The sequence below is a fragment of the Sarcophilus harrisii genome, chromosome 3 (assembly GCF_902635505.1).
Source record: "Sarcophilus harrisii chromosome 3, mSarHar1.11, whole genome shotgun sequence".
Taxonomy (NCBI): domain Eukaryota; kingdom Metazoa; phylum Chordata; class Mammalia; order Dasyuromorphia; family Dasyuridae; genus Sarcophilus; species Sarcophilus harrisii.
Window position 1 is genome coordinate 119,865,749 of NC_045428.1, and position 18,088 is coordinate 119,883,836.

Genomic DNA, 18,088 nt, shown 5'->3' on the forward strand with positions numbered 1-18,088 from the left:
GGTGAGGAACAAGATGTAAGAACACTAGAAAAGCAAGAAAGGATAAGTACTTTATGTAAGTTATCATTTTTATTATTGTTGTTGTTTGAGCATCATTCTGGAAGAGAACAAAGTCTTCAGGAAAGAGATGTCATGACTTGCAAATCTGTGAAAAGTCATCAGTCTCACTTTCTCCTCCTGAGCTAGCTGGGTCCAGAAGCAAGATACAGATGCAACAGGAGGCCTTGGTCTTTTTTGAATTAAGGTCTTTTCCAGGTCTCAGTTTGTCTAGAGTAACACCCATTCTTTGACTAAGGCTAGGTAAGAAATGAGTCAGAAAGTGGCTTCTTTTACTTAGTTAAAAAAAAAATTAAATCAATCTGGGAGGGAAAGATCTTTAGGGTTTTTTACTAAATCAGAAATAATTGCTATTTACATTCACTCTGAGCCATCTGAAACTAAACAAAGACCAAGTAAAGCATGGTTGGCCAATCAAAGAGAGCCAAAGTGATTTTGGTTTAAGGCATGGTCCATAAAAAAAAGAAATCTAGCCTGTAAACCCCCAAATATCTTGCTAGGTTTCAGCAATCAAAATTTACATTCCTTTGAGCAGGGCACCAGCAGTTAAGATTAGGATTTCCAATATGACAGAGGAAGAGAAAGAAGGGGGGAAGGAAGAAAGGAGGGAGGAAGGAAGGGAGGAAAGAAGGAAGAAAGAGAGGAAGGAAGGAAGAAAGGAAAGAAGGAAGGAAAGAAGGAAGAGAGAAAGGAAGGAAGGAAGGAAGGAAGGAAGGAAGGAAGGAAGGAAAGAAGGAAGAAAGGAAGAGAGGAAGGAAGGAAGGAAGAAAGGAAAGAAGGAAGGAAGGAAGAGAAAAAGAAAGGAAGGAAGGAAGGAAGAGAGAAAGGATTTCTTTATAATTTACAATTCTAAAAAGGAAGGAAGGAAGGAAGGAAGGAAGGAAGAAAGGAAGGGAAGGAGGGAGGGAGGGAGGGAGGGAGGAAGGAAGGAAGGAAGGAAGGAAGAAAGAAAGGAAGGAAGGAAGGAAGGAAGGAAGGAAGGAAGGAAGGAAGGAAGGAAGAAAAAGAAGAATATAGTGGGAGGAAATTCAGCCTCAGAACCTGGAAGACTTGATTTCATGTTATGTCACATACTGAATGTTTAACTCTGGGGTAGTCACCTAACCCAGGCAAATTTATCCCAGACAAATTAATCCCAGCCCGATTTACATTGATAGAACTTTAATAATCAAGAAATTTCCAATACTACTATTATTCTTAGCCATGATTATTTTTCTTCTAATACAGAATGCTAGATAGATATGCTAGATATGTGGTATGCATAGCGTACATTAAATAAAGTCATGTAACAACAATTGAAGCAGTTAGTTGGTACAGTGGATAAAGTGCAGGCCTGGGAATAGGAAGACTTGAGTTAAAAATCTGACCTCAGACACTGATTGTATGACCCTGGGCAAGTCACTTAACCTTCTTTGCCTCAGTTTCTTCATTGTAAAATGAGCTGGAGAAGGAAATGGAAAACCACTGGAGTATCTTTGCCAAGACAATCTCAGACAGTCATAAAGAGTTGAACATGATTGAAACAACTGAATAATGACAAATTATTATTATTATTAATTATTAACAGAGTTGTTTAAAGATAGTATCAAAAATCTGCTTCTTGAACCTTGTTTTACTAGCTTATGTTGAATAAAGAGTATAAGACCTCAGTAGTTTTATTAGAGTGAATTCCCTAATCAGTTATAATGAGAAAAAGACTTAATGGGAATTTTTGTTTTTAAAACATATATAGCTAAGTATTAGTTTCAGAGTGATAGCTATAAAATGGGAAGACTTTAACTTGACATCATTATCAACATAGGTTACATTACCATAATGAAGTCAAATGTCTTCACTTATCATTTTAGTTCTAGGGTCACTTCAAGGGTTGGGTGGATATTTGGAGTTAATGGTGATATAATGTCATGTTGCTAACTTGATTTTTTCAAAAAATATTTATTAAAGAAACCAAGACTTTGACAGCATCATCAAAGTGAATGCCAATGCAGATAAAAATGGAAAAGGGTAAGAGATGGTGGGATATATCTTAACCCAGGGCAATTTTTCCACTATTTATATGTGATCTCAGTGACCAGAATTTAACTTCTAATGGACTTTGGATTTCCATGTCATATTCCTATTTTCAATCCTCAATTAAATATATATAATAGTCTATGCTCAATTTATGTACATAATATTTTTGTCATAGAATTATTAACTATCTTAAGTTAATTAACTTTCATCTTTATGAAGATTTCTGGATACAACCCTAATCTCTCTCTTGAGCTCCAATCTTTTATCATAACTGCCTTTTGGACATCTCTAACTTAAACCGTTAAATGTGGAGCTCTTCCTTTCTCCTCCAACCTTCCCTTCTACCATATTTCCCTGTTAATATCAAGGGTATCACCATTATCCCAATCCCTCAGACCTTCAATCAGATAACATTTGTAAAGTACTTAGCAAAGTTCCTGACACATCCTAAAAGCTATATAAATACTTGTTCTTATTATTCTTGCAATTATTATTGTTATTGTTATCTTCATCCTAGATGCCTTGCACTTATTATATATACACAGTCTGTTGCCAAGGCTTTCTACCTCTTCAATAGCTATTGTATGTACCACTCCATTCTCCATTCATATAGTCACCATCCTAGTAGAGGCCCTCATCGCCTCTCACCTGAGTTATTACAACAACCATCTTTTTTGTCTCCATGTTCAAACTTCTCCCCTCTGCAATCCACCTTTCATTCAGCTATTAAAATGATTTTTCTAAAGTCTAGATATCTCTTTCTCTCTGTCTCTCTCTTTCTTTCTCTGTCTCTCTCTCTCTGTTTCTCTCTCTCTCTCTCTCTCTCTCTCTCTCTCTGTCTCTCTCTCTTTCTCTCTGTCTCTCTCTCTCTTTCTCTGTCTCTCTCTGTCTCTCTCTTTCTCTCTCTCTCTGTCTCTCTCACACACACACACAAACACAATTTTTGTGACTCCCTATTGTTTAAAATAAAATTCTGTTTACTTTTAAAGTCTTTTAAAACTTGGCCCTTCCTATCTTTTTTTAAATGATTTTATTTCTATTTTATTTTTATTTTATGGAATAAAACAAGCATTTCCATAACATAATATAATCAAAAAGATGATAACAAATGAAACTGAAAATCTGTTATATATAGTGTATTATTCAATAAAATTGTCGTGTTAATTTCTTTTTTTTTTTTTCTTTCCACCCTCTCACCCCATGGTTACCATTAGTCATAAATAGATATAAATATACATATATATATATATATATATATTTGTATCTAATGCAAATAGGTGTGTGTGTATATATATATATATATATATATATATATATATGTTTTTGTGTGTGTAAATATGTGTGTATGTGTGTGTTTCCAATGGTCACTATGGGAAGAGAAGAAAAAAAAGACGTTTACATGACAATTTTAGTGTATTTTTTTAAAAGGAATAGCAAGTTGTACATAATAGATTTGCAGTTTCATGCTCAATAATCTTGCTTTATGTGTGTGTGTATATGTAGATTTTTTTTGTATATATATATATATATATATATATACACACATAAATAGTAAAATTGTTTTGTACATACTTCCATTTATCAGTTCTTTCTCTGGCTGAAGATGGCATTTTCATATGGACTTTATTAAGTTAATTTGGATATTTATAATAGTCAAAATTACTCAGTTGCTCAGAGTTTTTCTTAAAAACAATATAGCTGTTACTGTATACAAAGTTCTGTTGACCTTTTGAGATCTCAAAAAAACATCTTGAATATTTTTCTTTCCTAGACATTGGCTATAAGTAAATTAAATAGGCACAGATAGAAATATACATATATATGGGTGTATATGTACACATATTCAAACACATTTCTTTACATACAGTAAACATTAAAGAATTTCTAGGAGTTACTCCTAGGGGGGGGGGGGGGGGGGGGGGGGGGGGCGGCGAGTAAGTCAAAAAAGACTTCAAATAGGAAATAGCACATATGAGGGTCAGTTTAAGGAACAGGAAATGTGTAACCTGAAGAAGAAATGACTTTAGGGGGAAATGATGGTTATATTTATGTATGTGAAGGACTATCATCCAAAAGAGAGATTTAGTCTTGCTCTACTTAGCTCCAGAAGGTAAAACCAGGAACAATAAGGGGAAATTGCAAAATAAGAAAATTTAGGTTCTAGGTAATGAAAAATCCCCTAACAACATTTAAAGGTCAATAGACTGCCCTAAGTGGTAATGGGTTCCCCCTTACTACAGGTTTTACAATCAGGAAAGATTGGTTGATCCCCTTTTGGGAATTTCATGGATTCAGATCTGGTAGTTCTAGAAGACTTCTGAAGTACATTCCAGTCTGAAGCTACTGTGATTCTGAATTCCAGGATGAAATTTCTTAAATCCTCCCTTTAAATATTAAACAAAAAGCTAAACACCTTTTTAGTACTGTGTTATTTCAGTAAAATACTTTGTTGTTGTTGTTGTTGTTGTTTTTTAAAGAGATCAAGCTCTGGATAATCTCATCAAAGTGAAGCCTAATCAGAATGAAAATATCACTGGGTAAGTCCTACTGACAACTCACCTCCATGAGATGATCAAAGGAAAAATGAAATGTACTTTTTAGGGGCATTTCTAACCTTAAAAGATTTGTTTATATTCATGATTAATGATATTAGCTGAGTCTCTCTAATTATTATTATAAATCAGGTGCATATACTAACACCCTTGAGGGCTATTTTAATCTTTTCTGGAGGATTGGAGGATTTCTTTCTAAATTTAGGGATGAGAATGGCCACCATAGTTAAAAGTTTTTTTCTTTTTCTAAGTAGCATAAATGTGAATGTGACTGCTATACTGGACAATATATAATGCTTACACCTTCTGCTATTTCCTCTAATCATACCTTAGTTTCTTATGTGGAAATAATATTTCTATGCATGAGGTTTCTGTGGCTTCCCAATACATGAGATGAATTAATTCTCCTATTTTCAGTGACAAATGAAATAATTTATCATATTGGCTTGTTGTGTGCCAAATAAATACTATGCAAATGCTAGAAACAGAAACACAAAACCTGAAAGAGCTCACATTCTAATGAGGGAAGACTCTATCTATCTAGACATAGAGACAGATGTATGTATGTGTGTGAATGTGTGTGTGTGTGTATTTTATTTAAAATTGAAATAGTTAATTGTATCTCCTTGAATAGTAATTTGTATATCTCCACATATCAAAGAATGCCCATTTTGGGCTCAAAAGATGACATATATTTTTGGATAAGATTGTTTTTGTTAAATAAGAAAGTTTCAAATTGTATAAATAAATTTACATAATAAATAGATAATTGTAATTATTTGTCGTGAGGCTAAAAGGGGTTGCGAGAATCATATTATTCATTTTTTTTAGGAGATAATTTATTTTAAATAGAATCCAGTTTTAGACATTTTGGTATGATACTCCTTGGCATTCAACATTTCCAAATTTGTTTGCCATTTTGGAAAAAAGAATATGTTTACTATTTCTTAAATTGAGGCATTGTTCATATTTTTGAATAGTATTTAAGCTGACTACCACTAACTGGAAATTCTTTTTTTGTTTAAAGAAAACAAGACCTTGATAGTGTCATCAAAGTAAATACTGAAAGAAATAAAAACACCCAGAGGTAGGATATGTGGAACTTTTGACTCTTTTTTTGGTGCTTATATAAATGCATTTGATTGTTTAATCTGGGAAGATTAAAATTAAAATGGAATTTCAAGCTCAAATTGAATACTTGCTTTTCAAACTGAAAATACATCAGAAATCTAAAGGTGACTGAAGTAGAATGGTGCATTTTTGTGGTTTGGTGTAGCTTATAGCCATCTAGTATGGTATTTGAGAGCTACAAGTTAGTGGAGTAGAAAGTAGTATGGCCTTGTAATCAGAAGAGATGAGGTTCAATTTTGTCTAGCACACTTTTATTAAGTATTTATGGACTGCTAGGTAGCACAATGGACAGAGTGCCAGGCCCGGAGTCAGGAATATGTAGTAAATACATCTTCATGAATTCAATGTGGCCTCACTTATTAGCTATGGGACTCTAGGCAAGTCAATTAACCCTGTATGCCTCAGTTTCCTCCTCTGTAAAATGAGCTGGAGAAGGAAATAGCAAACCATTCCGATATTTTTGTCAGGAAAACTTCAAATGGGATCAGAAAGAATCTGTCACAGCAAAAACAACTAAACAACAACAACAATAACAACAAAAACCAAGAGTTTATTCAAGGCATTGTACTAAGCCAGAAAATACAAAAAACAAACAAACAAAAACAAAAAACAAACCCTAAACAAACACAAAAAAGATAATCTTTATAAGTTCTCAGGGACTCTTACTCTATTTAATTATGTCTGCTTTCTACCCCTAAAAGATTTTCCCATCTTGGTTAATTTTCTAACTTTCTCTAAAGGTAGATTCAGTTCTCTGATCAATGTAATACTTGCACTACTCAGCTAACATGGTGGTACTGAGAAAAAATATAACATAACACAATAAAACAACATTGTAAACAGAAAAAAACTACACAAAGATGAGCTTTGAAAGGTTATATAGGACTTTTGGTTTTAGTTTTTTCCCCCAAGCAAATTGAATGTTTTATTTATTTGTTATTTAAGAGCTTCAACCTTTTAAACCTCAATTTAACCTAAAGGGTTTCTTTCATACTGGATAAAGGAATCCAAATTATTGTCGGTTTTCAGTCTGGAGACTATCAGAGATGAGGCTTTGGATTGAGTCTTACCTCTGACATTTTATTGCCACATGATGCTGAGCAATTACTTAAACTCCCAGAGGCATAGATCTCTTATCTATAATAAGGGCATAATGACAAGAACAGTGAGAATAGCTCATGGTTGTAGAGTACATGTTTGGACTTTGTAATATTATGTAAAATTTTGGTGTTATTCCAAATTCTAAATGAAATTTATGTATGTGTGCATGTCTATATGTCTCTCTATATTTATAGAGATATCTGTACATCTATCTATATACACATGTATATAAATTTCATATATATGCATACATAAATATCACATGCATATGTGTATATGTCTCTCTCTCTCATAAAAGCATACATACACACATAAATACATTAAAAAATTTTATTTGATCTTTGGAACAAGCCCATGAATTTTGTAAACATGACAAGTCCAAATAAGGTAGTATATTAGAGCATTCTGTAAACTTTAAAATAATTTATGTATAGGGCAGCTACATGGCATGAAGGATAGAGTGTTGGGCTTAGAGACAAGAAGACTCCTCTTCCAGAGTTCAAATCTGTTCAACTACTTACTAGTTGTGTGGCCCTGGGCAGGTCACTTAACCCAATTTGTCTTAGTTTCCTCATCTGTAAAATGAGCTGGAGAAGAAAATGACAAATCATTCCATTATCTTTGCTAAGAAAATTCTAAAGAGGATCATGTAGAGTTGGATGTGATTGAACAACAACAAAAAGCAAGGAAAGACAGTGTTTGGTTAGTTGTTGGTAGTATTTGGAGCCCAGAAGGTTCAAATCTGATTTTTTTTTTTTGGCTGAGGCAATTGGGGTTAATTGACTTGCCCAGGGTCACACAGCTAGGAAGTATTAAGTGTCTGAGGTCAAATTTTAACTCGGGTCCTCTTGCAAGTCTGATTTTTGACACATGCTTTCCAATTAATGTCTCAGTATTCTGGGCAGTTCTCTGAGAATATATACTGTTAGGCTAGTGCTGACCTGCTTTGGGAAAGGAAGTTTCCTTCTCCTGGAGGTTCCTGTGTCAGTGAAGTTATAGCTCTAATCCCTAATCCTATCACTAATATATGTAATGACTGTTGAACTGAAAATTTTTCAGTAGGATATTATGTCCAAAGTCACAAAGCCCTATTCTTACAATTATTCTGGTAAACAAGGGAAACAGATTTGTTCTTTCTATGATATAGGTAGAGTCTATTTTTTCAATGATTCAAATACTATGTAGCCCAATGTAGCCCAACTACATATCTTTCCCCCAGTTTTTTATTAAGGTTTTTTTTTTTTTTCAAAGTGTGAACCATTACTCTTACCTTCATTTGTAGGCATTTCATTGGAGGGATTTTTTTTTTTTTTTTAAAGAATGAAAGGTATTTTTTTCATACATATTTTCTTTGAAGACCAACTTGTAGATTACTTGGTCTAGTAAGGATTTTTAAATTTAACTTTTTAATGAACAAAAATCTATTTCTTTGCCTTCCTAACTTCTCCCATTTCCACTGAGGAAAAAAGAAAAAAAAATCAACAAACATGCATTGTTAAAACAAATTTCTATATTAGCTGTGTCTAATTAGCTGTGTGTCTATATTAGCTGTGTCTAATTTCTATATTAGCTGTGTGTATTTGATATAAACTTGCTCTAATCAAAACATCATTTTTCATTTGAAGAGGTCAAGAGCTTGACAGTTACATCAAAGAGAATCCTTCAGCAGACAGAAATATTCCAGGGTAAGATTTATAGTTTCCTGCTTTCTCCTTTAAAAAAATTCATGCTCAAAAACAGAAACTGAATTCTATAAAAGTTGTAAAGTGATACTCAAATCCTTGGTTTCTGAAGAAAAAAAATGCTATTCCATGCAACACTCCAGCTCAAGAACATGCTTGGTAAAGCAGAACAAATTTATAGAAAGATTGGGTGTTATGATTTTCCTACTCTACTAGCTGTTCCTTTGTTTCTTGAAGTAGGAAAAGTTTCATTTAACCTTACATCAGATTCAAAAGTATTGATTCTATTTTCAGGCTATAGTTAACATAATTTTAGACATCCGGATGAAAATAATAATGTTATAAAACCTGAAAGTTTCCAAATATCTGGGTATTTGATTTTTACTTGTTACTGCTTTAGAGAGTCTTCCATTCAGTCTTCACTAGGATCATAATGTGCAGAGAAGAGGGTGAAAAAGGCAGGTTCACATGTGGATTCATGTTCCACATCTGGGTGGCTCAGTACATCAGAGGAGGACTTGCTGATGCTGCAGTATGTGGGAAACATATGTAGTAATTTTACTAAGATGGAAAGTAGGAGTATACTCACAGCTGAATAGTGAAACAATGATGGTTGTTTTTGTTTTGTTTTGTTTTGTTTATTTTTTTTTAGTGATGTGATGTAGACTTTATATCACATTTAAAAGTATTATTTGTCACATTCTAGAGCCATTTTTCTCTGGGTTATTTAGAAGAGGTTACACACAAAATGTAGAGATATAATAGACACCAGAACTGGTAAATAAAAGAGAGTAGGGAGAACATATAGTTAGCAAGGAAAGGAGTTTTAACAATTAATGGAAAAGACAAGTTTCCTAGTGGAATTCACAATTAATCAAAGGGTATATTCCATGAGATGGGAATGTGCCCTCGACTGACAGGATAAATCTATAGAGAGATTTAGCACCCTAAAAGAGTTAGTTAGTTATAAGAAGGAGAAAGACAACATGGGGAGAAGGGAAGGGAAAAATACAACTAAGCAGAAACACTGGTGGCAGACTGCCATTACTACTTTTGATCCTTATATTGTTTGTTGCTAACACAAACAATCATTTGTAGCTTTAGCTTAGCTCAAAGTTATAAAACAACCAGAGGCAGAGGCTGAATAGATTAAAGAGAAATTGGTTATATATTTAAATAGTGAGCTCTGTGATTGATTAGAATGCTTTTCACGGAACATTGCACATTATAAAGTATCTCTGAAGTTGCTTAAAAAAAAAAAAAAGGAAACAACAACACTTGCTGTCTGCCCTTCCACATTGGATTTGGTAACAATAACGTGCTCCCTTTGGTACAGGTAGAATGAATTTTGCTATTATAAAAGAGATATTACAAGGAAAGCAGAGATTCAATATGGTATCTACGGTTGGACTTGGAAAACCAAAATTCGATGCTTCTCTAACTGCATTTCAATTAATTTGAAGCTCCTGCACACATGAGAATATATTAATAGGTAATATTTAGCTTCCTAGGGATTACTTCTATTAATATTATATATACTATTTCTCAGTCTTAGAAAATGTTTTATTTTCTTCATATGAAGTTGACCTGATCTTTTCCTCAATGTTTAAAGGGGCTCAAACCTAGACAACCTAATCAAAGTGAATCCTGCAACCCACAGTCATAGCCAGGGGTAAGACTTATGGAAATCTTTTCTTTTATAAAAGTTGCTATGAAAAAATTTGGTCCATCTGCTAGTGTAAAATAACATTATGACCAAAGTGTGCTTCAAGTTCAAATCTGACTTAACAAGGAGTATTTAAAGTAGTTAGATGAAATATTTTTGACTGGCTACAACTATAGAAATTGGTTAACTGATTTGTTTAATTTAAACCTGAATTTTATAAAATTTATCTTCTGACAACAAATGGGAATTCAAATAGTTACATTAATTTTAGTGGTAGACATTTTGCTCTGATTAGGTCTAGAGTACAAATGTAATAGGATATTAGTAACAAATTTCCTCCAGCTTAACCTTCATTTAAATTATTAATAATATCAATGTTAATGTTAAGTATTTACAATAATAACACTTATTTTGAACTTTTTTTTTAATATTTAAAGGGCCCAAAATCTTGATAATCTCATCAAAGTAAACCCAGGAACAGGAAAAGGTGATCAGGGGTAAGATTTAATTAGCTTCTCTAAATTTTATAAAACTTTGTGGAAATATATAAAAATTCAGTGACTATAATTCTGAGAAAATATAAACTTTCCAATAAATTTATCACCAAAATATTGTTATTAAGCTTTAATTATATAGGTAGATGATTGGTTTTTTAAGGTTTATATCAATGCTTTTTTTATTATTTCAGTTTCCTTTTTCTTTTCTAATAAATAGAAGCAATGTGATATAGCAGAATGAATAATGAATTGGACATAAGAAAGCTGGGTTCTAGTCCCAGATCTTATCTTAATGAGGTGTGTAACTTTGGATAAGTCCTTTAACCTTTCTGTGCCAGGGTTTTTTGTTTTGTAAAATGAAGTCAGACAAAATAATCTTCAAGTTCCATTAAGTTCTAAAATTTTATGATTCTATAATTGCCTTTTTCTGTTTATTTATTTTGCACTAAAAAAAACACTCCTAGATTTCTTTGAATGTGCTTTACTCCATCAGACCACTGAAGCTAGAAATAAGACAAAGAGCTAACTTCACATTTATTTGCATGTATGAAGCACATGACCTAACCAGAGACTGGGGCCTTCCCTTAAATCCTCTATATAGGTCTCTTGAAGTTATGAATCACTGACAAAGTAGAGGTATAAAAGATCCTGGAAGCTGTAGAGAAGATTAAACATACCTGTTAATTTCTTATTAGAATTGGATCAAGTTCAAGCAACCATAAGCAAGTAAGGCCCATTTAATACTGGCTAAGGCAGTCATGAGACATTTCTCCTTAACCCACTATTCCTGCAAGGAATTAAATTAAATTTCTATGGCCTTTAGTTTGAAGATTCGTCTCTCTTTCCTTTTATCACATTTGACTACCAAGAAGTCCTGCAGAAACCTCTCTTAATTTTTATGATCTTTTAAATATTATTGATGGTGATATATATGAGCAGTTCTACTGGTCTGGTAACTTGAATAAATTTAAGCCTTCAATGTGCTCTTTAAATATTACCTCTTCCCTCCATCCCTAGGTTGCTTCTTCTCTCTCTCTCTCTCTCTCTCTCTCTCTCTCTCTCTCTCTCCTGTCTCTCTCTCTCTCTCTGTCTCTCTCTCTCTCTCTGTCTCTGTCTCTGTTTCTCTGTTTCTTTGTCTCTGTCTCTCTCTGTCTCTCTGTCTCTCTCTGTCTCTCTCTCTCTCTTACTTTTCTTTCCTTCCTTCCTTTCTTCCTTTTAGAATTGTAAATTATAAAGAAATCTCAGTCCACCACTGGTAGAGGGGAAGCCTCACCAATAAAATCATAAGCACATTAAGTGACGAAGTAAGATTATATAGGAATAAAAAAAAACCTTATAGTAAAGTCCAAAAATGTCACATTATTTTACCCTTCCTCTAGCTCTTTTTACATTTTGTGGATACCAAAAGAGCATATGGGCTATTTACTGGATATTCCTTCATTATTAACTCATCTCTATTTCTAATCATCTATTTTATGATATCCTTTATGTATTCTCTCTACCTTGCTACAGCTTGCTTATCCTTATACTTTACATCTCTCGATAAACCTTTCAGTTCTTGTTAGCTCTAATATGTTGAAGCTTGTGGCATTCCAAGACTTGCAGCCATACTACATCACTAGAAATATATCAATAATTAGATGGGCCTTTGTTTTAGAGAGAGACTTGGGGTACTTAAAAGTAAATTGTAATTTCCCAAAGGCAATCCATACTGCTTCCATATTCCTATCCAAATCTGAACTCTGCTCCTTATCTATCTGTAGCATCTGTACAAGATACATGTACTAATGGACTATCTCTATATTTAAAAAAAAATAGAGAATATTTTTGCATTTTAGCCCAATATTAAGTTACTTAGAGAATTAGAAAACAATATTAGACAAAAATTAACTCTTTAAATAAAAGGAGGTGAATATGTTAGATAAGGTATAAATTTAAAGCAAAGAATGAAACTAATTTTGTTTGTATGTTCAGTCTTATTACTTTATAGTATGTATATGTAAATATATGCATATACTATACACATGTATTATTAATGCATAATATACCACCATGTGCATTTATATAGATATATCATGTATGAATAATTATATGCACATGTGTACACATATACACCTCTGTATCTGTTTATATACATAGATGTATATACACACACACACACACACACACATACACACACACACACACATATATGATATAGAATCAATACATATTCACTTTATTTCCATAGCAAATCCTAGGTGAAAGCAAAAAAGTTATATATCATAACATCTTTTTTTTTATTTTTTGATGATATTGGTTATAGTTTCATAACACATTCCAGATACCTTTTTTCTGATGACTCTTACTGTAAATTTGGAAGGAGAAATTTTACTTTGCAAATGTGAGTTAGACTTACTGAGCCAATAGTTACTAAAATGCAATCATCATATGTATTAAGAGCTCACAAAATCTTAATGGATTTCTATTTTTACACAGGGCTAAAGATTACCATTAAAAATTAAAATATCAAACAGCAAGCATTTAATCAGTTCAAGTGGTATACAAGTTCTGTGTTCAATAGTTAATATTTATTTTATGCCCTGCTGTTCAATTGATTTTTTTTTGTTGTTGTTAATATTTTAAGAAACCAAGACTTGGATAATCTCATCAAAGTGAACCAACCAGCAAATAAACCTACTCCAGGGTAAGATAAATATAGATTCCTGAATTAGTTTTCTCTAATATATGCTCAAAAATCAACTAAATTGGGCACAATAATTTCTGCATGACAACTACACTTAAACAACTACATCATAGCTCAGGCATAACTGTAAAATAAGTACACATGTGAGCCCAAACAAACCAGAGGGAACTTTGGTCAGCAAACAATTTATGAAAGCAGATAAGGAAGTTGTAGGCTGATGAAATTCTTATGCCTGCTTGGTATATTTAAACATGAAACTATGTTTGCTTTCTCCTGCCTTAAATGTTAAGGGAATAGAAAGTGGAGGTGGTTGTAATTAATTATTATCTTGATAAAAATGTGATAGAGAAACCACCACAGATTAATCTGTCCTACTTGCCTCAAAAGATTTTCGACAGTACGAAATTGATAGGTATAAAAGCATTATAGAAAAGTAGAAAATAGTATTTTTTCTGGTGTTTACAATTCCCTATTAAAGCCTGGAAAGACTTACATAAACTGATGCTGAGTGAAGTAAGAGAATCATGAGAACAGTGTACACGGCAAAGCAACATTGTGCGATGACCAACTTTGATAGACTTTGCTCTTCTCAGCAATACAATGATCTAAGACAATTCCAAAAGACTCATGAAGGAAAATACTACCCACATGCAGAGAAAGAACTATGGAGTCTGAATGGAGACTGAAGCATTCACTTGGCAGGGAGGTTGTTTCTACTTTCTTGAGGTTTTCTCCTTTAATTCTAATTCTTCTTTCACAATATGACTAATATGGAAATATGTTTCATATGATTGTACATGTGTAGGCTATATCAGACTTGCTTGTTATTTTCAAAGGGCAGAAGGGAGGGAGGGAAGGAGAAAAATGGAAATCAAAATTTTATAAAATAAATGTTGAAAACTATCTTTACATGTATAATTGGGGAAAATACTATTAAGTGGGAAAAATTTTTTAAGAAGAAAAGTTATACATACTATATTTGTATGAGTTTGTACACATATATACAAGCACACACATACATGCACACACACACACACACACACACACACACACTCATACACCCCAATTCCCTTTTAAGACGATGAGCTCTGGGATATCCTTTAATTTATTCAGGTGTTCACTGAATTCTTGTCATTGATTTGCTAATCTGATCATTTTCTTTTTGTCTTTTAGGGGAGAAGGTCTTGATGAGTTCATCAGTGTGAACCCCAATGCTATCAAAAATATCACAGGGTAAAAGATATAAGCATTTCCTTTCCCTCCCTCTATTATCTCATATTTAGATAACAAATAAACCTGAATCAATTCAGAAAAGAATCCAATAATTGACTGTTTGAGCTGGTATTTGCTCAGCAAAACTTTCTTATATTCACTTATTTATTAATCAATTATTCAAGCACCTAATATTTGCCAGGAATCATTCTAGGAACTGAGGATTAAAAAAAAAACAAAGATTTGTCTTAAAGAATTTTATGTTCCAGTGGCTGGAAACAACATATACAAAGATAAACAAATGCAAAATAAATCCAAAGTAATTATCAGGTGGGAAGAATGCTAACAATGGGGGAAATTGACTTAAGCCTGGAACAGAACACTTGAACTGAGAACTGTAGGAATTCTAAGAGGTTAAGTGACATTCTCGGTATAAGGCAAAGCCATGGAGACTGGAAATGGAATATAGAGCATGAGGAAAGTAAACCAGTTTGCTGGAGTATCATGTATATAAAGTAGCATAATATTCAATTAATGTGCAAAGGTAGATTGGAGCCAAATTATGAAGAATTTTAAAGGTCAAAAAGAGGTTATATTTTTTTCTTAGAGCTTATTGATCATGGGAGTAACATTGTCAGACTTGTTCTTTTGGAATATTGTTTTGGAAACTATATAGAGGGTGGATTGAACATAGGAGAGACTTGGAGTGGGATAGCCTTTTCCCATCTTTTCTAGTTAGAAAGCCACTTGGGATCTTATTTTAGATGATAGAGATCTGAACTATGATGACAGTTTTGAGACTGGAGAGAAGAGGATGAATATGAGAGGCATTTGCAGGTAGAATCGGTAAAGTCATTCCTTGGGCTTTCAACACATTATTCTCTCTTGGTATCCTCCTATATTATTATTCTTTGTAAATACAGGTTCAGATGAAATAGTCCATGCTTAGATTGTAGTCTCATATTACCTTTATGTGGTGAATCTCTACCCATTCTTTAAAATTCAACTCAAGGATCATATTTTTCAAGAGGTCTTTTATGAACCCCTTATTATTAATAGACTTCTACCCCGGGTCCTTTTTTATACTCATTCACAGTATTTGAGCAACCAGCCACAGTATCAAGAAGGCCTGAATTCTTGTTCCATTTGTATAATTCTGAGAAAATCACTTAAACCCTCAGTGTCCTGGACTATCTTCTAAGACTATAACTTTTGAGGTGTCAATCTGCATTGGTAGAGGAGGCTTTGTTACCATGAATTCCCTATGTCAATGAATTCTTAGGTCTGATTTTTAAAAAAATATTTATCATATGCTTGTGTCGTGTGTTTATGTCTTCCTTTACTACCAGGCTAAAAAAGCTATGTGGGTAGAAGCTAAGTAATTTAAAAATTATGACTCCCCAAACACCCAGTTGTTGTTGAGTTGTTTTTCAGTTATGATAAACTTCTTCATGTTTCTATTTGGTTTTTTTTTTGGGGGGGGGGAGAGAGAGGGTGTTGTTCAAAGACACTAGAGTGGTTACCATTTTCTTCCCCAGATTGTTTTGCAGATGAAGAACTGGGGCAAATATAGTTAAGTGACTTGCCCAGGTTCAAACTGCTAGTATCCAGTTTGAGACTGGATTTGAACTCAGGAAGATGACTTTGATTCCAGGCCTAGGACTCTATCCATTGTGCCATTAGACTGCCCTTAAGCCCTAGTAGGTATTTAATAAATATCTGGAGAATTGAATTCTTTGGTTCTTGGGTTTTCTCAACAATGAGAATTAGAATAAGGAAGGTGAGAGTATATTTATTTGAAGTAGATTGTGATTCTCACTGGATCCATCTTGGAATCTTAAGCAGTTCTAAAACTTTTAATTCTATTTTGCAACCTTTATTTGCATATCAGTTAGTCAGTGAATAATTGTGACACAACCACTGGGTTCCTGGCTCTGTGCTAGAAACATAGCATTCACTACATAGTCTGCCTTTTATGTGTCATTGTAGTCTCTGAGCACCAAATTGAGAAGCCAGTAGACATATTCATTTAGCAACAGCTGGTAATTATCATACATTAAAGCTAATTAAGTGTTGGAAGTAGAAAGATATTATTTGGAGAAAATAGGTTGTCCATATCAATGTAACAGCTTATACTTAAGAAAATACATACTTATTTCTTGAAGCATTTTCTGATTTAGCTAATTGAGATTAAAATGCATCCTTACTTGTACTTAAAAAAAACATGAAAGAAGCAAAGATTGTACCTCAATCAAGAAATCAATATAATAAATAAATAAAACAAGCTACAAGGTATATTATAAATTCCTAATTTGTCTTATAAATCTTATCCTTGAAGAAGTAGCATGGGCTAGAAAGCTGAGACTTCAATCTTATTAATAGAATTAACATCTTATCAGGTTGTTTTCAGGATCAACTAATATCTATAGACCATCTGTGTAAATCTATGCAAAGCATTTTAAAGATCTAAAATCCCAAAGAGATAAATATCCCTAAATATTACATATGAGACTTGGTTATATTAATACAACAAAATTTAATGGGAGGCAATATGTTAACTGAATTAATAAGAAACATGTTAAGCTTTCTCCAGAAAAAATTCATTTCTAAGTTTTCAGGAATATTTGTATTTAGCAGAATGCTGTGCATCTAGGAGGTGCTCAATAGGTAGCTGTAAGCCCAATTGTGTCTTCCAGTTGATGGGCACTCACATTAGCCTCATTACCAGACTCTCTTAAATTGGCTTGCATTTTGATTGGTGGTTAAGGAGTCTGGTATATATTTAATGTATTCTTGGAAATGAGGGCTAGAACCAAGTCTCTTTTGTTCAACAAAACAGTAAGAGAATGAAGATTCCCTGTGTTTTTTTCAACTTCTTCCATCTGGCTAACTCCAAAGATAAAAATGTCTGCTGTTTTTCTGGGAAATGTACAGCATGTGTAGTTACAGTGTAAAACACTTTACTCTGGATTATGGTTTTTAAAAAGAAATTATGCTTTGATGCTTTGTCTTTTGTAAAATAGGAAATTAGCATTGTTTATAATACCATTATCATCCTGACATTGCTTCTTTTAAAATCAAAAAGGGTATGTTAAATACAGTCAGAAATTACTTGGTTATGTGTGATCACTGCTGGTAGAATTTTATAATAGAAGTTTATTAGGTTTTTAATTTATACTTTCCCCCCAAGGAAACTGTCATATACCTTAATTCCTTACCTAATAGTATCTTTGTTATTAAAAATTCTAGCATGGAATCAGGAAGATCGGATTTCAGATTTGATGGCAGATGTTTACTACCTGAAATCCTGGACAAATCATTTAACCTTTGTCTGCGTTACTTTCCTCATCTATAATATGAGGATAATAATATCATTTGTTTCCCAAGATTGTTGTGAGAATCAAATGAGATGATATTTGTAAAATAGCACAGACCTGGCATATAGGAGGCACTATATGAATGTTAGCTATTGTCATTATTATTATTGTTAT

At 33.0% G+C, this 18,088-nt stretch overlaps 1 protein-coding gene across 7 annotated transcripts in view; it reads left to right on the plus strand.

Annotated features, from left to right (window-relative positions):
* The window catches only part of SCEL (sciellin), a 154,116-nt gene that overhangs the window by 101,879 nt on the left and 34,149 nt on the right, over positions 1–18,088 (plus strand). For all 7 annotated transcript variants that reach the window (XM_031958526.1, XM_031958531.1, XM_031958528.1 and 4 more), the window contains 8 exons: positions 2,002–2,061; positions 4,548–4,607; positions 5,650–5,709; positions 8,480–8,539; positions 10,149–10,208; positions 10,640–10,699; positions 13,326–13,385; positions 14,559–14,618. In XM_031958526.1, coding sequence (XP_031814386.1) covers positions 2,002–2,061; positions 4,548–4,607; positions 5,650–5,709; positions 8,480–8,539; positions 10,149–10,208; positions 10,640–10,699; positions 13,326–13,385; positions 14,559–14,618 — 480 coding nt within the window. The remainder of the gene's footprint in view (positions 1–2,001; positions 2,062–4,547; positions 4,608–5,649; positions 5,710–8,479; positions 8,540–10,148; positions 10,209–10,639; positions 10,700–13,325; positions 13,386–14,558; positions 14,619–18,088) is intronic.